Genomic DNA, 21,590 nt, shown 5'->3' with positions numbered 1-21,590 from the left:
GTATCATGGTAAAATATATGCCTCTGACGCTGTTCTATGCCGAAAATATAGTTAAATAAGTACAAATTTAGCTATGGATATGTCAATTTATAAATATTCATGCTTAAAATGTGTATGAAAATGTATTATGTATAGGATTTTTTTTTTTTTCCTACACAGAAATATGATACAAAGGCAGCTTTTGACTGCCCTTCACGCACCAAAGAGGATGTTTTTTTCATGTTTGTTCTTGTGAGCCGCCACCTACCACTCTTCCGAAAATAGTCGCCACCTACCACTCATCCGAAAATAGTCGCCACCTACCACTCTTTCGAAAATAGTCGCCACCTACCACTCTTCCGAAAATAGTCGCCACCTACCGCTCTTCCGAAAATAGTTAAAAAAAGTGCAAATTTAGCTATCGAAGTGTCGATTTTATAAATGTTCATGCTTTTATGTTTAAAATGTGTATGAAAACTTTATGTATAGGGTATTTTTATTTTTGTATACAAATATGATACAAATTAAGGCAGGTTTTTTAACTGCCCTCCACATTATCAGAGGATTTTTTTTCATGTTCGTTCTTGTCTGCCGCTGTTCCGATAAGACTTCACGTGATTATATTTTATTAATTTGGGAGCTAATTATAACTCATTTTGTTTATAAAACTTATACTTTTTGTTATAAGTTTTCATGCATTTATGTTTAAAATATATGAAAAATGTATTACAGGGCAATTTTTTTTACTTTTGTACATAAATATGACACAGTTGCAGTACGCATGTCCATTGTAAGTCTTTGTAACAGCCCTTCATATGATGAAGACAATAGGTTGTTCAATCGCACCCGATTAATATAATTTTAATTTATATAATTGAATCACGTTTTTATAACAAATTATATTGATTTTAAAATACAAAACTCGCCTATACATTCGATTTTGCAACACCCCATTTTGTTTGTTTTTTCATGGGATAGAAGTACAAAATATAACTGTGCAATTCGGTTAATTTTTTGGTTTGTTACTTGAGCAAAAAAATTGAGGTACGGCCATACAAGCTCGAGATGCCACTGCTACGTAGATGGCATAGTGACAAAAATTAAGTGGTAGCGCACTCGGTTCACCGACGAGAGACCCCGGGTTCAATCCCGGGCGAGGAGAAACGTTTGGGCTAGTTTCGCATACCCGTAGCCCCTGTTAACCTAGCAGCAAATAGGAACCTGGTGTCAGTCAGGATTGGTGGCCTGCTTCTGAGTGTGGCCGTGTCTGGTGAAATGGAATGTCTTGTGCAAAGTATCACTTCAAAGAGCCACGCCGCTCAAAGTATCTCAGAGGTGTACGCCCTTACAAGAAAATGGGTGCCGGTCCCAAGCCCGGATAAATAGGGAGGGTTGGTGTCAGGAAGGGCATCCGACTGTAAAAACCCATGCCAGAACCAATGAAATGAGTCGTGATATTGATGAGAAGAGTGCTAGGGAGTACTCCGTAAACGACACACAGACGCATCGCCCTGACTCTGTGACAAGGCAAGGGCTACTGCATCATGAGCGGGAACAGCTAAAGAAGCGAGCTCTAAATGTGATCAGAATAGGCCAGCTCAATATTGGGTATATGACAGGAAGAGGAAGAGAGTTGGCGGAGTTGATGAGGATAAAGAGAGTGGATATTTTGTGTGTGCAGGAAACTCAATGGAAGGGTGATAAAGCCAAAGAACCGGGGGATGGATACAAGCTAATCTATAGTGGAGCAAATGAGCAGGGTAGGAATGGTGTTGGTGTAGTGTTGTCGGGGGAAATGAAGAATGCAGTGACGGAAGTGAGTAGAAAGAATGACCGCATTATGAGTGAAGATATGTTGTGGAGGGGAAACAATGAACATCATTAGCGCTTATGCTCCACAAGTGGGCTGCACAGAGGAAGAAAAGAGCCGTTTTTGGAACGAAGTGAGTGAGGCAACGCAAGAACTGGAGGAGCAGGAGAGGATTGTAGTGGGGGCAGACTTTAATGGGCATGTCGGAAATGAAAAGGGTGTAATTGAACGTGTGCATGGAGGACATGGGATTGGGGAGAGAAACCCAGGAGGAGAGAGTATAGTAGACTTTGCCGTGTCCTTTGATATGGCAATAGTGAACACATTCTTCAAAAAGAAGAGGGAGAACTTGATAACATACAGGAGTGGCGGTAGATGTGCACAAATAGATTACCTCCTTTACAATAGATCAAGGCTGGTGGAAGTTAGGAATTGTAAAGTTATCCCAGGTGACCACGTGGCCCCCGAACATAGGCTCCTTTGTATTGATTTAAAGATGAAAAGAGAAAAGAAAACGAATGGGGTAAAGAAAATCAAGTGGTATAAATTGTTAGGGAGGGATAATGATAAGAGAGAGTTCAGGAGAAGAGTGCTGTGAGAGGTTGATCTGGGAATTGAAGATGTGGGAGAATGGAGGCATAATGCATCAGTGATTAGAAGACATGGAAAGGAGATACTAGGGTAAACATCTGGAATAGTACGGGAGGAAAAGGAAGCTGGTGGTGGGGGGGAAGATGTGGGGGAAGTGGTGAAGGGTAAAAGGGAGGCAAAGAAGAGATTTGAAGAGTCACAGCTGGAGGACAGAGAAAGATTAAGAGAAAGAAACTAAGAAGTAAAAAAGGGTGGTAGCTCAAGCTAAGGCAAGGGCATATGAAGAGGTTTATAATGAACTAGAAACCAAGGAATGGTTGAGTAAGATGCTCAAACTGTCAAAAGTGAGAAATAAAAGAACAAAGGACATTACCCATATTAAACAAATGAAAGATAGGAATGGTACAGTCATAAAAAAAGGAAGAAGCATCCTGAAAAGATGGAAAGAGTATTTCGAACAACTGCTAAATGAAGAAAATGAAAGACTTGTAAGAGGATGGACAAGTAAACATGGGAATGGTAATGGGGATATCTAGGGATGCAGTGATACGAGCCTTAAAAAGAATGAGGAATGGGAAGGCAACAGGACCTGCCTTAATCCCAGTCGAAGTTTGGAAAGCCTTAGGAGGAAGGGGTAGACATCTTGAATGATCTAATGGTAAAAATATTCTAAAAGGAAAAGATACCAGAAGAATGGCGTGAAAGCATAGAGATACCTATATTTAAAGATAAAGGTGATGTACAGGAATGCAGTAATTATAGAGGTATAAAACTAATGTCTCACACATTGAAGATTTTGGAAAGAATAATAGATAGCAGGCTGAGAGAGGAAGTAAGAATAGGGAAGGAACAGTTAGGATTTATGAAGGGAAGCGGCACAACGGATGGAATATTTTGCATAAGGCAGCTGATGGAGAAATTCAGAGAAAAACGAGACCTACATCTGGTTTTGATAGATCTTGTAAAGGCCTATGACAGAGTGCCAAGGTAAGAAATATGGAGATGTTTGAGGGAGAAGATGGTGCCAGAAAAGTATGTCAGAATTATTCAGGAGATGTACAGGAATGTGTATACTAGAGTGAGGAGCAGTGTTGGAGAGACAGTTGGATTTGAGATAGGAGTTGGAATACACCACAGGTCAGCACTTAGCCCATTCATCTTCAACATCGTGATGGATGTAATGACCAGGGATGTTAGAGAAGCAGTGCCACGGTGCATATTATACGCAAATGACGTGTTGTGTTCAGAGGGGAGGGAGGAGTTGGAGGGGAGGTTGGAGAGTTGGAGGAGAGCACTTGAGGAGAGAGGAATGAGAATAAGCAGATCAAAAACCGAGTATATGTGTTCCAGTATTACTGAGGACGGTGGAAGTAGCATAAGATTGGGTGGGGAAGAAATAAAGAAAGTACAGAAGTTCAAGTACTTAGGGTCCGTATTAGAGGATAGTGGAAGCATGGACCAAGAGGTGAGACACCGAATTCAGGCAGGATGGAATAACTGGAGGTCTGCATCGAGGGTCCTCTGTGACAAGAAGGTCCCTCTGAAATTGAAAGGAAAGTTTCATAGGACGGGGGTCAGACCAGCAATGTTATATGGAACAGAAACAGCAAGTATGAGGAAAACAGAGGAGAAGAAGATGGATGTAGCAGAAATGAGAATGTTGAGATGGATGTCGGGAGTAACAAGGGAAGATAGGATTAGAAATGAGTATATAAGAGGATCGACTAAGGTAGTTGAAATATAGAATAAAATACAGGAAGGAAGGCTTCGATGGTATGGACACCTGTTACAAAGGGAGGAATGTCATGTTGGAAGACATATGATGGAAATGGAAGTGCGGGGTAGAAGGAAGAAGGGAAGACCAAGAAAGAGATGGCATGATTGTGTAGGGGAAGATATGGTATTGAAAGGTATAAATGAGAACGAGGCACAGGACAGAAATCAATGGAGACAACTCATTCGCAATGGCGACCCCATATAAAAATGGGTTTAAGCTGGGAAGAAGAAGACAGAAGAAAAAGTAAATATGCATCTTTTCCATAAATCCTTTAAAAAGTTATGCATTACTTTACTGTATCCAATAATATTGTATGTATTCTCATATTACTGTATTATAAAATACTATGGTAAATCTAAACCAGTATTCCGTGGAGCGGCTTGTTTTGGCTTCCGAGGGCTTATGTATTATTGGCTTAGAAATCTGCTGATGGCAAATACAAGTTTGTTTTGCCATATTTAACGCAATTCTGAGCTAATTTTCTTGTCCAGTACACATACTGGTCTATCCGTCTGCAGCGAAGGAAGTGTCTCGCATTCTCGTATCCCATTGCAGCCAAGTCTCTCACGGTCTCGTACCCCACTGCGGCGAAGTCTCTCAGTCTCCGCAGTGGATAGGACACAGATACTCCATGGTAGGTGTCGATGGTATGGGTACTGGAACAAGCTTGTAGGACGAAGTAATGATTGATCTGGAACAAGCGAACTAAGTCCACAGCGTAGCTCGTAATGGTCTTGGACGCTTCGACAGCTGCCGACTGACTGCGTTCGGTTGTGTGAGGCGAGCTGTCCAAGCATCCGAGCATAGTCACATGACCCTCGCCTTTAAAGTGGTATGCCGAGAGACCACACAAATCGTCTATTTGTTGCCACCGATGCCGGAAGGCAAGATGATGATTCTCTCAAGGCATGTGCCCAACAGGCGAAAGTCAATTGCCTTCTAGAGACCGAGGTCCCTGATGGCAAGACAGAAGTTCTCATAGTAGTTGAATCTCAGCTAAGGAGAAACAACACTATGCGCCGTTGAAGACGAAGGTGGAAGGTGAATGCAGACCTACGTCTTCACAGCCGAATTGAGAGAAGTAATTCTCAAGATTCTGAACCTGTGCTTTACAAAGGACTGAAAATGCTAAACTGCTATTTCATGATGTTCGGTGAGAAGTCGTAGTTGCAATGAAAGCGGAGAGCTTTCCAGTAATGAAAACATAGGGATGTACTGCCTGAAGAACCGCTTCTCATGGGCTGAATCATCATCATCATCTTTCAGGTTATCCAGGGAGGACATATATATACTTGGAAGTAGAGCTGGCAGGGCGGGGAACAGGCGATGTCTTCCGTTATACATCTACAATTCGGGGTGAACAATGAACAATTGCACACCTACGAATACGAGATATATTTAGAAGACAAAACTCAGATGTCTGAAGAAATCATTCCGCATTATCGCAGCGGCAGGTGCGATGCAGCAGGAGAATAGGCTACAGACTTGTTACCGTGCAGTAAACAGAAAGATGATAGAGTCTATTGAGATATCTGTCTGAAAATTCTCGCAATGTCCAAGCCGATGCAGAGATGGTCATTCACGTATGCAAGAATCCCAGCCAACCAGAGACCTAAGTCTGTGATTGCCAGGCAGAGATACGGTTCAGTAGTCAATCATTGTAGAGGAGAGCCATAAACCGACCGTGCATCTTGGAGAGCCAGCTGGTACTGGGCTGACACTGTTAGCTCTCACTCACTCGTCATCCTGAGTTGCCAGGTAATCCATTTCAAGAAGGAATGCGTTTGGCTAGAACCATCAAGCTAAAAAAAAATATGCTGGAGCAATTGTATTTAAACGAAACGGATTTTGGTGAATACAAACGGTGAGGTGGTATTGTTGTAACAATACCATAAGTATCTCAAAATCGAAACTGGTAACTCCTGGGAGGTTGCAGGCAGTCCCGAGTTGCAGTTCAATTAAGAAGATACTATTCGTCTCGGTCACAATCCGTAGAGTTAACTACGGTATGTGCCTACACCTCGGACAATTCAACTGATTAACAGAATCATGTCGCGAGGGCAATATACATAGTATATTTGTAGGTTCTTGTACATAGACCTCCATCCTAAATTTTTTTCCCATTCGAGGAATGAGAATAAGGACTGGAAGCGGACACCCTTCATTCTCTAATGAATAGAGTGCAGGAGAGGTTTTCCCCCAAAAGGAAGACTTCAATGGTGATAACAGGATACCGAAGACGATAGTTCAAGCCAAACTGGATGTTCCCACCCGTTCTTCTCTATCCCAGGGTTGGCCGCCTACTGTGAGATATTCTTCCTTCAGCAGTAGTGCTTCTCTCGAACGCTAGAAATTCCAGGAATTTGAGCATTCGGCGAGATTCCCGATTATCATAGTAACAATTATCTGGGATTCTCGTCTAGCCCACTCTGGACCGTGGTTTCGCCCAAGTGTTTGCAGATCGTAGAAAACCAGAACACTCAGAGAGTGCTAGAAATTCCAAAGAATTCTAAGCAATCGGTGAAACCCCCACCAAATTCGTCATACGATCATTGGGTGGTGATCCTCCCGATTCCCGTAGAAATCGAGGATGAGGCAGGATCCTTCCTCAACGACGGGGACTTACGTCCGGTAGGAACCGAAGGTCCCCCCAAGGAATGCAGTCCCCAACGTGGATTCCTATGGAGAACGCTCTGCAGGATCCCTCCCCTTTCCTTCGTAGCCATAGGGAGAGAGGGAATGGGGGAGGAAGATTGGATACTTGCTCGCCTTCCCAGCGGAGCTAGCAGTTGGAGAAGCGAGTACGAGCAGCCATCACCGTGCGGTGATGGCCGATCAGTCTAGGAAAACTTTACCGACAGGAGAAAACGTTTTCCCGAGGAGGGTTACGAACTCGTACTGTAGGCCAAGCGTCTGCCGCCACCGTGACCATCGTCTGGCTGGGGCTGAGCGAGCACCTGACAGGAGAGAGCCGATACCGTCCTCGGACGCGTCCCAGTCCTCGTCGAGGCTGAAACCTCTCAAGAGGACCGAAGGGGGAGCGCACCCTGTTCTCTTGAGTGCGTGGTCCAGACGGACCGTCACGTGAACAGCGGTGATGGTCCCTCTGAGTCTGGGAAGCGTCATTCGTCCTCGCCAGCCCCCCCACGATCTCCTCAAACCACTTGAGCGAGGATCTGTTGGTCCCAAGACTGAACCAGGCTCGTGGCCGGATCGTAAGAAATGCATTCCTCACGGTCACTCCTGTTCGCCTCGTTCCTCCCGGTGTAGCCTGAGGAGGTTGAAGGGACAGGTGAGGGAGACCTGATGCTTCTACCCTGCAAGTCTGGACCACCGGCTTCTTGCAGAGAAACGCTGGACCAAGGAACAGAGCGTCGGTCTCTATGTCAGGGGAGCTGTTACAAGAGCCCCTCCCCTGCCTACCAGCAGAACAGGTAGGCTGGGAGGACTGTAGGCGATCATCAACCACGGTGATGGTCAAGCTTCTGGTCTGGACTAGCGGTCTTCCTGCTCTTCAGGAAATCTAGTGGCGATCGAGCTGCAGGCCTGGTCGCACGGCTCTCCTGGGGAGAGCGGCTAGACCGAGAGCAGCAGCGATGGTCCCGAGCGTCCGAGCTGCTGCTGGTTCCCCTATCCATCCCGTCCCGGTGGGAGTGGCGGTCAGGGGACCGGCAGAGTCCGCTGTCGCTATGGGAGCGCGCCCCTCACGATCACTCCTGATCGCCTCGCCCTTCCCGGAGTAACCTGAGGAAGTTGAAGGGATAGGAGAGGAAGGCCTGACACTCCCCGCCCAGCCCGCCCACCGGCAGGAGCGGTGTGCTTGGGGGGCTTCAGGCAATCGCCAACCCGCGGTGGCGATCGAGCTGCAGGCCTGGTCGCGCGGCTGGACCGAGAACAACGGCCCCGGTCCCGTGCGTCTGAGGAGCTGCTGCTGGTCTCCCTACCTGTCTGGTCCCGATGGAAGCGGCGGTCAGGAGACCTGCAGAGACCACTGTCACGTTGGGAGCGGTGCCTGTTCCCACAGCGCGTCGAACCGCTGGAACCAGCCGGGGCTGGTACCTGCGATCGAGGGGATCTCTTCCCAGCCTCAGCCCGTAGCCGGTCTGGGACCGTCACAGCAACCCTGGCAGCCTGCGGTTCGCTACGAGAGCAATCGCTGGCCTGGCGAGTCACCTAAGCAACTCTCGCCAGCCTTCCGCTCCGTGCCTCGGTCCTGGCACCGAGCGAACTCGGAAGCCTGAGCCTTGGCTGTACGGTCGCCCGCAGGAGACCGTACACTCGATACCTCTCGTGAATGAGAGGCAGAGCCGGAACCTGGTGTAAAGGTAAGGTAGGACCTCTAGCACCAGGCGAGGAAGTACTGGTGTTAGCCGGTACCCCTCTGGTCCCCGTCATCTTCTTCCTTGCGGAAGGAGAGACGGGGCCCGCTTCCGAAGGAGCAGGAGGACCAGCGGAAGAACCCCCCCGTCCCACCGAAGTGAGACGGGCCCTTAGAAGTTCCCGAAGGAGACTTCTTAGGGGGGAAGGAGGCAGTCTTCTTCCTCGGCTTGGAAGCCTTGGAAGTCGAAGGGGAAGAGGCGGCAGCAGGCAACGACGAAGACGATGACGACACCTTCCTCTTCTTCTTCATCAGCTCCCTCAGGACAGATGTCGGGTCCTCCATCCAAGTTGGAGCCGGGGCTATTGCCGAAGCAACACGGCCCGGCTGCACCTGTCCGGAAGGACCTGTGACTGGGGCAGCAACACCATGGGCTGGAACGACGTCGGCAGAAACTGGCTCAGGCAAGGCAGGTACAGCAAGAGCGGCACGTACGGCAGGAGACGGGGCAGCAGCCAGCGACATCCTGGGTACCAGCGGCAAGTCCAGGGGCGAACTCTTCGGGCACCAAAAGTCAGGGGCTGGCAGGGCGAAGAACCCGGAGGGGGAGGCACGCCCCTCCTCGATACAGCAGCGATTGGGGTCTGTACAGCGGCCATAGGAGTCACCGATATCACATGTTGTGTGTAGACCAGGTGGGGAGGGGTGGCATACCCTGGGGTCGAGACGGTGGTCACCATTCCATGGGTGACCGGAACAGCACCAGCCAGAAGATAAAGCAGCCCCTGAATGCTCGGTGTGCCCTAGAGACCCAGCGAGAACCATACCTGGCCAAGGTCGTCACCCGCAGCAGGAGCACCTGAGGAAGCTAAAAAAAAAAAAAAAAAAAAAACAAAAAAAAAAAAAAAAAAAAAAGGGGGGGGGGGTTAGATAGTAGAGGGTTCCCCTCGCACGGGGGGGGGGGTGGGGACAAGTCCCTCCCCCCCAAAATGAAACAGAAGACCCCGAGTACAAATGGATGTCGGGGTATCCGGCCCCTCCTCTCTGCTCGACGGATCGGGCAGAGAGAAGGAACAAGAAACCCCCCGAAGGGGAAGGAGCCATACGCGAGAGCTGGAATGGCGGCAGGAAGGAAGACGACGTGTCTGTGACCAAGGGCGTCGCCGGAGAACCTTCCTAAAGACTCCCTGGCAGGCTTACAACGCTTCCACCTACCCTCATAGAGCACCCACTGCTCCTCTGACCAATATTACACACAACGCAGGGCTCAGCACATAATTCATGAGGATCAACCTCTGGAAAAGAGCGGAAGGCCCCACACTTACGGCCCTCCACACCAAGCAAAAACTCTGCGGCTGATGGGGGGGGGCATGGGGATGTCTCCCGCTTACGAGAATGCGTAATAATGAAATAATAAAATACAAAGCACACGTATTTACAGTATTTTAACAAACACACACAAAGCAAACCAATTTTGAAGATACAAAGCGTACGACGAAAGCGGGCAGAGAGCGAACAACGCGTCTGTCTCCGTCGGCAGCCGAAAGCAAAGTCGTTCTTCACCTCTCAGTCGCGCGTGCTCGCACTGTCGGACAAGCAGTTAACTACCGAACTCCCTTGTTCGAAGCTTACAACCGTTCCAGCTGCCACTAGTTACCTTCCTATTGTAAAGGACCGATGGTTTGTATTCATATCAGAACAAATGTGTTTTCTGGTGGAAATATAACTTGAACATGTCTCGTTGTGAGTGAACTAATTTTTTTTTCATAAACAGATTACATAGGCGGTATGTTTATTAAGTAAAAAAATTTCCGTGATTTCATCCGCAATTTTCTTTTATATCATTGTAATACGAACTTTACATTATTTATCTTATATCGACGTGAAACCAACAGTAAAATGTGTTCACAGTAGTTTTGATTTAACTTATTTCATCTCAATTTTATCTACGGTTGTGTTTGATGGCATACGTTTACTGCAGTTTTATCCTTGTTGCCGATGCACGATAACGGTCATTAGCAGTTTGAAAAGTTTTCTCAGCTTCAGCTATAACTACCATGAATCACTAATTGTAAAGAATAAAGGCACTTGTCCCTATACAAAGAGGCAAAAACTCCATTAGCCAGAAATGGATACGAACACAACAGTAAAAAGCTCCGCCTATCTCCTCCCCCCACCACCACCGCCACCCTCCTTCTTCCTTCCCTGTTCTTTATTTCCTCAACTGCCCTCCCCTGACCCTTCTCTCTCTCTCTGGTAGTGATTTTGTAAATGGTTATTAGAGTGAGAGGTATCTGAATGTATGGTGGAGTAGGAAGAACGACTTCTTCGCAATCCTTATTTGGACTCAGGGGGGCATCAGCCATATACGTACTTGTATTACAACGGTGAAGAAAGTATAACTACAACCAGTTACCAATTTAAACCAATCTGAAGGCAATTGACTGCTTTCTCTTTGCTATAAAAGTTGGAAAGTTGTGTGACAAAACGCATTTCTGCAACCATGCTGACAGTTGTGTTCCAAGATAGCTATCTCTTCTTCGCCTTCATAATACAAGTATATGGCTGATGGCCCCCTGAGACCAAATGAGGATTGCAAAGAAGGTAACCAAACAAGTACTATAACAGTCGCTTGCCATCAATCATAGTGTCTATCGTTCTAGTACTTCACCATACATTCAGATATCTCTCACTCTAATAACCATTTACAGTACCACTAAGAGAGAGAGAGAGAGAGAGAGAGAGAGAGAGAGAGAGAGAGAGGAGAGAGGAGTAGAGAGAGAGAGAGAGAGAGAGAGAGAGAGAGAGAGAGAGAGAGAGAGAGAGAGAGTGGGGGGAGGGCAGGTGGGAAGGAAGGAGGGGGAAGGGGTGGATTTGTGGAGGTGGAGGGAGAGTGAAGGCGGAGCTTTTATTATACTGTTGTGTTCGTATCCATTTCTGACTATTAATAGAGTTTTTGCCTCATGGTACAGGGACAAGTGTCTTTATTCTTTACAATTAGTGTTCATGATACTCTTATAAATTACGGCACTGGGCGTAATACACTATAGCAAAATCTTGTACTGATACGAGTGTTCGTTACAGAGTTATTGGCCAAAATCGTGCTTGCACTGTCTGTGAAACCCATAGTAGGTTTAAATTTAACAGTATACTTCCCAATTGATCTTTAATCTATATTGATCTTTGATCTATAGCAAATAAAGTTAATATACATTAAGATATCTCAGTCCTATTCTACATAACGTCATTTATAACAACCACGGTAATAGTGTACTATAATACAATGATCAAAATACAAGCCAAAAAGATGTTGTTATCCAATTCGATTGTACTTTGAAAAAAAAAAAATTGTTTCTCGTTCAGTTGTTCATGGCTGTGAAATAACATGGAATATTTACATGGATTCGTGAATGCAATATAGAAACTGGATACACACTCAGGAGCCAAGCAATATATGAACAATCTTTTAATTAGTAGGAAAGATTTTAAAGTTTAATAAGCACTCAAAAGTATGGCAATTTTTACATAACTTACCTTACAAGATCAGGTGCATGAACAACAGCATCTACAATGGCCTCCCTTATCATGGCACGATCCTGTTCATGAATGTGAAAAGGGATGGGTTCCCCAGTCTCGTATTCTGCATCTTTCCAGTACTGTGCTATCATATTCTTCAAGTAGATAACTCCAGCCTGACGAACTGGCATGTCTAGGTCCCCCATCATAACCACTTGAAGCAAAGCTGGGGTGAACCCAATGATCTTTTTTATCTGAAAAGTAAACCAATAAATCTTTAATATTTGCTTACAATGGTAAAGATAAACAAGATTTTAAAAAATCACATGTACACAAAACATGGCTCAACCCCCTTCCAAAGAAGCTCAAGATTATGAATTTTCCTGTTACAAAGATAAAATTCTTACTTCCATGTATGATACATACTAAATGCCTTAAGGCATTCTATAAACAAACAGAAAGAACAAAATAAAAAAAACAGTTTGTAAGAAAATGTTTTTTAACGATGATCATCTTTTTAAGAGACCAAAACTTCCACACTGGGCCCAGAAATCCCTCTCCCCGCCATGTTATGCTCGATAGAATTTTGGCACAATAACCTGGATTGGGTACCTTATACTATAATCACATGGAACCTAACCCTATATTTTTGTATACTGGGACTAGTTCCTCATTGGATGAGTCAGTTACGTGCTCGACTACTGATCTCAGGTTCCGGGTTCGATTAACCCGCTCTGCCAACAAGGATTCAGAGGAATTTATTTCTGGCGATAGAAATTCATTTCTCGATATAATGTGGTTCGGATCCCACAATAAGGTGTAGATCCTGTTGTAACCAATTGGTTCCTAGCCATGTAAATAAAAAATCTAATCCTTCAGGTCAGCCCTAGGAGAGATGTTATCAACTCAGTGGTCGGGTTATAGTACTAACTTTTTTGTGTAATGGCTTTTCTTTTAATTTTTGTTTTCATGTGTTGTCATAATGGAGAGCAACCCCATCATAAAGCAAGAGCTAACTGTACTGCAAGTAACATTTTAATGTGGCATTCATCCCAAATGCAATGAACATAATGTGGTAAGACAAGAACTCTAAAACCTGTACACTACATTAATTATAGAAACAAATTAAATTTCCAAAAATCCTTCTTGCAGAAAGATACTAAGTGCAGGACACTATTTAAATTGCCATATACTTTACCTTGATGTTACACCAAAGATAATCTCTCGATTAAGAAAACTCTTCTGGGGAACACCTAAATGACCTATCTTTTGATTTATATAAATATCTAGTAAAAGTGACCCTTCCTATGGGTCCAAAGAGAATTACCTTTTTTTTAATTCAAATAAACATCAAATAAAATTATATTCTTTTAATGAAATTAAGTTTAATAAACATACTTATCAAGCTAACGAATAGCCCCACACAGCATCCTAAAATTTTTAAAAATTCGCATGCAAGAGACTGTTGCAATGCGTGGGTGACAGGTCCTGCCCACTGCAGCGGAACTCGCAAGCGACATTAGCCGATAGCATCATTCTAATTTAACAAATAGACATCAAATACAACTGACCCTCCCTAGGGGTCCAAAGAGAATGTATTCAAGTATATTTTTTTTTCATTTAAATAAATACTCAATAAAACTGACCACCCCCAAGAGTTCAAAGAATGCACATTTTTATTTTTACTCAATTACCTAATAATACTGACCCTGCCAAGAGTCCATAGAGAATGCACTAAGGGCAACCACTTCCATTAAGAATGACAATCATGCCCAGTACATAACACCTGCGACTACATTATAGCAGCAGAACACCAATCTCACAACACTTCCTGAACATGAACACCTGCCTTACTGTCCTCGTGATTCTACTATCATAAAGAAAAAACTAGCTAACTAGTTCATACTGAATTAACAGCATATAACCAATTACGTAAAGTAGATCCCCAGACCTCAATGCTAATCAGTTATCTGTACCAACATAACCAAATCCAGAAACGGCCGACTGCCAACATCATTTGCCATAACTAAAAGAAAATATATATACAGTATAGTATATATCGGAGCAGGCAAAATTGACGTCCAGAACTGGCGAAACTACACTTAACGCTCATACAATCAAGTATTGTGCACTTCTTAAAACTATGTTCATTTACAAGAAAAGGTATCTTCAAATTACATCTCTTCTACCAGCCTAGTACATAATTCTATGAAAATATATTACTCAATTAGCAGAGATTTGGAAATTTAAGTAATTTCAAATATTTAGGTTTACAGAGCTTTTTGGTTTTAAGAATTACAGATAGAGACTGTACACCTGTAACAAAGTGAGGTTTTTAGAATTACAGATAGATTGTACACCTGTAACAAAGTGAGGTTTTTAGAATTAGTACAGATAGAGATCGTACACCTGCAACAAAGAGAACTCACTCATCCTAACATTTAATTATGATAATTACTGTAATTACAGTAGCTTTGTCTACAGTATCAAAAGTTGTATCACTAGTAATTCACTTGAATAACACAGTTTTTACCATTATTACAGATGATTTGTTTACAGTGTCGATAGTTGTGATGGTAGTTTACTTGTGACATAAGTATGGACACTTCCCAAGGGTTAGCCTATCATTTGATTGTTGCACAAATGCCTCTTTCATAATATATAATATTCAACAACCTTTGCAAGTTCAACTGTGATTCTTACCACTTCCTCTTCTGCTTGTCTGCAATGGCTGTCTTTGGACCAATGATTTAATCAAAATAGTACACTATAGAAAGCCACAAAAACTATGGAAATACCTGTGCAAGTGTGTACTACTTGCTCAAAACAATAGCTGCAGATCAGCCTTTCATTAGCATGGGAACAATGCCATCTAGTGGTGATTGACCAAAACACTTGTTTACAAAAATTATATGATTCATTTGGGTCAGATTCCAGGTTTTTGTTTGAGCTCAGATGCAAAATTTACTCAAAATTTCACATTGAGATCCAATTACCTATTTCTAGTACAGTCAAGGACCAGGTCTCTACAGTATTCTCACTACTGAACTTCTGTTAACTTGTCAACTCCTATCAAAACATACACAAAAGAAGTAACCACAGCTTTTAACTTATTTAGCATGAGACTATAAAGGGGCACACAAACTAATTAAGCCTTTTAATTATATAAAAAAAAAACAATTTGTACAAACTAAAGAGCTTGGACGTTGTTAGCAAAAAATACTGTGCATAAATCTAACAGCAGTGTAAACAGGCTGTATGAAAATGTACATACATTTAAGAACTAATAAATTTCACAAATAGTACACCGAAGACAGTAACCAAATTAATTAAAACAAAATCTTAAGCCATACCTATTCCTTTCTTGATACACTGAGTATTGCAGAGGAAGAGTAACATGTAGTACTTGCAAATGATCAGCAAGCTGATCAATACCAAGCATAAGATCAAGACCCTCAATGGAGTTCACAGGCAAAAGCTTGCACGATTAGTAGTATGTACAACCATCTTAAAAGGGATCTTGTACATAGACATGCACAAAGAACTGTGACGTCACAAATCAGAGCAAAACTGATGTTCCTACAATAAAAAGAACAATCCAGAGATATGCAAGAGAATTAATGAAAAGACACTCCTGACCATCCTCTTAGTAGCAGTTTTTAAACATGGAAAGATGATGGAAATGATAAAAAAAAATATATATATCGTATTATGACAAGAGGGGATAAACTTGAAAAAATACAAGATGTAAACCAAGGCTTTCTACACTCATCCTACGGTTTCCATTACCCCAACGAAGGTGCTGGTGTTTTTGGTTAAGTTTGTTGCAAATTTTCTACAAAAAAATATTTTCATGAAAATCTTAAAAATTGTGGACCTAATGACTGGCAACAATGGATCAGATTTTGAGTAAGAACCAAATATGCAAATGGGAACTTTCAGAAGGCATGGTGGAAATCGACCTTTGCAGTTTGATTTTTATTTATTCATTCTGGACTATAATAATAATGAATTATAAAACAGCAAAGCACCACAACAGCAACATTTCGTAACTTGTGCAGCATACTGCTGGTCAATGATTAGTTGTTGTTTTTTCCGTCAAAAAGCTAAAGCAATGGATGTCTATAAACCTGACAATGAATACTGTAAATAACTAAGGAATTCATCATTATTAAAAATTTTAAACATCAATGTAATGCAGTTAGTAACAGAGTACAACCAATTTACATATTACTGTAACTGCCAAGAAACTCTTCACACTTCAAGGTAAGACACCTTGGCTACAGGTTCTCTAACATCTATTTGACAACCAAATACCAGTTGCTGTCTTCCTTTCCCTTGTTCCTGCTGGTCTCTACCAACTCTTCTCTAACATTGCTTTGCCTTCCTCCAATCCTCACACAATCTTGAAGGCCAACTCAAGAGGTCAATTAATGTATAACTATTCACCACAACTAAATTATGACATACTGTAAGGAAAATGTTCAAATGATAGTGACCAGGTCATCTTCACCTTTGAAAGTGATTCAAATTGTTGCGCTAAGTATAGTATTCACTTTTAAATGTGTTAAATGTGTGAAAGCTCTCTGCTCTTCACTTACATTACCACTCTGATGTTCTTCCCATTCTTGATGTGTAAACTCAGACCTAAGACAGTTTTGTTATAAGAAGTATTTTTAATCCCTCATATTTCATACATATTAGCAAATATGTGCATTACAAAAGAAAGTTTTTACATTCTACATAGGGCAATATGTAGTACGTAATGGTTTTAAAAAATCAATACTTTGAAAGTTATGAAGGTTAATAAGACGTCAAAAATCCTGTATCAAGAAGTTACTTAATTATAAGTATCAATAAGTTACTCAATTATAAGAAAAATCTCAAAATTATGGCTAATTCATTAAAATTTTTACTCATTACATTATTGTTATAGTACTGATTTAAAATTCATTATAAGATATGTATTACTGAGGTCACGCACCATTCTGAATTTACAATGAGAAATTTTTTTTTACTCTATGGGTTTGAGCAGCATTGGCTGATTCTTCCACCCAAAGAATTGAGTTGTTAGCATTAGTTTTGTACCAACATATTTAGTCAAGTTTTTTTATTTGCACTACAAATTAAATCTTTCCAATCAAAGATTGTGCAAATCACTCGAGCCAAGCTTCTCTTTCAGGTTTTCACGTCTGTCTATTCAACAATGATGATTACCATATCCTAAATGCACTCAAATCACTGTGGTGTAAAATATTCTACTCTTTATCAAAATCAAAATTAATTTCTCAGTAAAGATAATGGGGATGAAGAGAACTCAATGTTGTCGCATCATCTCCACCAACCCTCTGTCATTTGGTTAATCTTCGTCACTAACATTCTTCATTGCCTTAAAATGCATATTCACCACTACTCTTTGACATCACAATCACCACTACTAGTTTCTTGTCACTTATCTTGTGGAAAATGAAAAAGCGAAATAAAATTTGGAGAATAAATATTGTTGAGATATTGTTTACTTGAACAGGTTTTTTCCAAGAAAGTGGGTTGAAAATATTCTCATTCTCAAGATCAAATCCCACTTGCATTATGTTTGCTGATGACATCATGATATGCAGCACCATCAGAGGAGTAATAAGGAGTCAAAACTAAGAGCAGTGGAGGAAGGCACTGGAAAACAGTTGATTAAAGATCTGCAGAACAGAGTGAATATCTAAGGCTCAATGAAGATCAAGACTCCAAGATTATTAAGGCAGGGAAAATGTTGAACACAGTAGAAAAACATAAGTACCTTGGTTGAACAGTAGCTGTTGACAGAAATTTTAAATTTGAAAGAAATAACTCGCAGCATATAAGCAGCAGGGGAAAAATTGGAGAATGGTCATGTGTGACAGCAGAATCAATATAAGACCAAAGAATAAAGGAAGAGTGGATCTTAGTAGAGACCAGCATCATTATATGAAGCTGAAAAATTGTCAGGCAAAAGAGCACAAGTTAAGATGGAAAGGCTCTGGTGGATGTACAGAATGACAAAAGTGTTAAGGATTTAGAAAGAATTATGGGGCACTACAAAACTGGTAGAAATACCAAAGAAGGTCCAGGAAAGAAACTGCAGTGTTGGGGGGGACAGCAAGTGGAAGAATGAAGCAAAGGTGGCTGGCTCTTCTTAAAAGACAGCCAAGGAAAAAGCAACAATGATCCAAGCCTGGTGAGGAAAGCTGTCAAGAACATCGACCCCAAATAGGAATGGGATAAAATGTAGAAATGATGCTCAAGAGTCTAAAGGAAGAAGTTAAGAGTTCGCTGCCAAACACTGACAGCTGGGGGCACCATGCAGTATAGGTTGATGACTCAACATATGGACCGATTAACCCACTAACAATAATGAAATTTTCCTTAATAAACCTACATCAAGATCACTTTTATATCTAAGGCTCCCAGTTTTCTTGGGTACACCCATTATTGTTGGACAAGGGGGGGTTTACTGAAATGTGTTATGCCATTATTTTCAAAATAAATTTGTCAAATTGCCTAAATCACATTAAAAAAGTAGCCAACCAGAAAAACTAAAGTTATTGCCACTACGCTCATTTACTGTCGTCAACCCCTTCAAGTTCAGTTTCCTCAGTAGCAGTGGTATCATAGATTTTCAGAATTCTTGAATGTGAAGGTTTGAATTTTACAAGATGCATTAAGTTGGCTTGAACACTCATACTTGATAAGTCTATGATTCAGGTTTGTTTTCTGCCAAGAACATTACTTCACTGTTACATGATTAAAAATGACCAATTGTTTAGATGCTAATAAAAATACAGTTGTTTAATATTTGTGTTTAGATCCTTTACCACAGCTAGAGAAACTCTGTACTATTTTAAAATACATCATAAGGTTTTTTTCAGATTGCATTATGCAGCCTAACATGTCGAAAGAAATTATGCACAATGCTGACATCTAATTGAGAACCCACATTGAAACAGTTTCTAAAAGTTTTTGGTGGATTTTCATTTTTTCTGACAAGAATTTAACAGCAATTCACAGTAAACTATTCCCTAACCCTTACATCTATCAATTTCTTTAAGAAAATTGGCAAATACTGCAGGAATATAGTTCATGGTTTCAAAAGGAGGATGTGCCAACATATGAACCACTGCCTCATACTACTTTACAGTGGTTTGGTTCAAGTTAGGTGGGGATCCAGGGGAGGGAGAGAAGCCTCCCAAGGGCAAATACTAGGTACCTAGAGTCCAATCAGGTTAGGATGCCTCCCTATACTGTACTATTACCATTGCTCAAAAACCCATTAAAATTCATCATTACAGTTTGATAATGGGAGATATATATGTTAAGGGTTAACTAGGCTATCCTAAGCAAGTCCTACAAAACATGGCAAATTCATTAAAATCACCCAAAAAGAAAAAACTAGCAGAAAACTAAACGTCCTTACTGAAAAGAATTACAATTTTTCTGGGCACAGCAATCTTAAAAAGTATCAATTGGCCTAAGTGAATAAGTTGAAATAAACTATAAAAAAAATATAAATTACATATATAGCTGATAGGTGTTGGTAACTATTTCTTGTAAAATAAATTAGATCAACAGTATTCTAAAAGAAGAATACCAATAACCAACGCACAGTAATAAGCTAAAGGCTAGCAACAGGAACAGTGGCGGCTTGTGGATCATTCACGGGGGTGCCGTTACTTAATTTCTTTTTTAGAGTCCTTCATATTAACTGCATAGCCACGAGCCGCCACTGAACAGGAATAAGCTCACCTAATGTCTCTTGTAACATGCCTTAAGCCTTGTTACAGGCTTACCACAGACTAGCTAGCTATTTAGGAACAAGAACTAAGCCTACTGAAGACCAAGTACGCTTCCAGCCTTGCCAATCTAGCCTAGCCTACGAATAATACATTAAACATGCAAACCACATGCCTACGACCTTAGCCTCATGCTTATCCAATGGTAAGCTACAAGAAGGCTCAACTCTAAAAGTGAAATATCCTGATGATTGAAGAGTCTAATGGACCTCAATAAAAGCCACTGGAATCATTTTGCCCAATAGCTTACCTATCTAGACCTCTAAGGTAAACCTAAGGTAGGCGACCCTGTGGCCAAGTTCAAAACGAGTAAGTGACGATTTAAGCTGTTAATATTTGAGCAAATAATAAAACCCAGTTAAAACGTTTCAATGACACCAGAGACCTCCTCCGATTTATAACACGCGGTTCCCCAGGTTCGATCCCCCCCAACCCCAAAGAAGGAAAAATTCCTCAGGACACAATGACTAAACAGGTTAATAATAAACCGTCCACATGCGTTTTATCCACAGCTAACAAGGGATAGAAGGCCGTGTCGAGGAAAGGAGTCAAATGTTTGGGGTCCAGTGTTGCATTTGCGGCCCGTGTTGCCGAGGAAGGAGGCAGCAGCAGCCCTTTGTAACCTACTTAAAAAATCAACGTAGTAACAAATATCCCGTTGCAATATGACGCTCATGGCTATCAAGGCATCGTCCAGGCAACTCGTCGGCAGTGCCCGCCTGGAAACCATGGCCGAAATGCCGGAACCAAGGTAAAACACGACTCGAAAAAGCCCGTTTTGGGTGGTATTTGTAGTAACGAGATTCGAGGCGGACACTATTACAACAACGAGCAGCCAGCCACCGGGTCTGTCTTATTTACACTCACTTCTGCCAGCTCGTCCTCGGCCTGTTGGCGCAGATTGGGGTCTATGGTGCCCCTGAGGATCTCTATGATCTTCCTGGAATCCATTCTTCAAGGGTTATCCACTGTCAAGTCAGAGAAACACTTCGTTTTTTCCCCCAGCAATAAGGTTCCCCACGTGATGTCCTCCGGTGGGGAGGTTATGGCGCGAGCAAGTCTGTCAGCGTGGAAAGTATTGGAACCGATGTTCCTAGCATCTGCTCTGTTATGTCACTTAAATTGAACAATTATCCTAATTTGATCTCCTCTCAGATAAAATATACTTTTAAACTAATACACAAATATTATGATTACCGAAACCTTGTTATAGATTATCGAAAAACTAAATTCTAATGATTTCAGAAGTCTCGCCCATACATCATGTCCATTCGATAATGCAAAGACCCAAAATTTATCGTGGATTTTCTTTCGACACTGAGAAATGTCATCAGATGTTTCGATTTAGAAAATGAAAAGTCATATCAACGTATATTTAGTGTTCACAACGACCTATCTGGTCTTCAAAATATTTTTAATTGGAATGAAGTTAACAAAATAATTTGGCGGGAAAATTTGTCATTGCTTTGAAAGCTGATATGGAAAATTGTTTTTAATAATATCGTACATAATAGCTGAAAATAAAGGTTTCCTGCACAAAAAATGTCCAATATTCTTAACACAAGAAAGATTCTATCATAATATCCATAATCAGAAGAATGAGATTCTTATATAACAAAAGTTCATTACTTATTACAAACAAAAGGAAATAAAAGAAAAAAAGCAAAACGTTGTTTGCCCTTAAATCATAGTACCAATATATTTTTTTCGGAGGATTTTAACGAATATTAAGCAATAGTGGACTAATGAACACATCCCCCAACCCCATACTTCCATAAC

At 41.7% G+C, this 21,590-nt stretch overlaps 1 protein-coding gene across 1 annotated transcript in view; it reads right to left on the bottom strand.

Annotated features, from left to right (window-relative positions):
* Positions 1 to 20,879, bottom strand: part of LOC135212003 (importin-7-like) — a 72,569-nt gene extending 51,690 nt beyond the window's left edge. Inside the window, exons 1-2 of the mRNA XM_064245277.1 lie at positions 20,679 to 20,879; positions 12,010 to 12,245 (exon numbers count right to left, since the gene is read on the bottom strand). Of these exons, the coding sequence (XP_064101347.1) occupies positions 12,010 to 12,245; positions 20,679 to 20,762 (320 nt within the window). The 5' untranslated portion in view covers positions 20,763 to 20,879. The remainder of the gene's footprint in view (positions 1 to 12,009; positions 12,246 to 20,678) is intronic.
* Between the last annotated feature and the right edge of the window lie 711 nt (positions 20,880 to 21,590).

Source organism: Macrobrachium nipponense, chromosome 40, assembly GCF_015104395.2.
Source record: "Macrobrachium nipponense isolate FS-2020 chromosome 40, ASM1510439v2, whole genome shotgun sequence".
Lineage (NCBI taxonomy): Eukaryota > Metazoa > Arthropoda > Malacostraca > Decapoda > Palaemonidae > Macrobrachium > Macrobrachium nipponense.
This window is presented reverse-complemented; position numbering and strand designations above follow the sequence as displayed.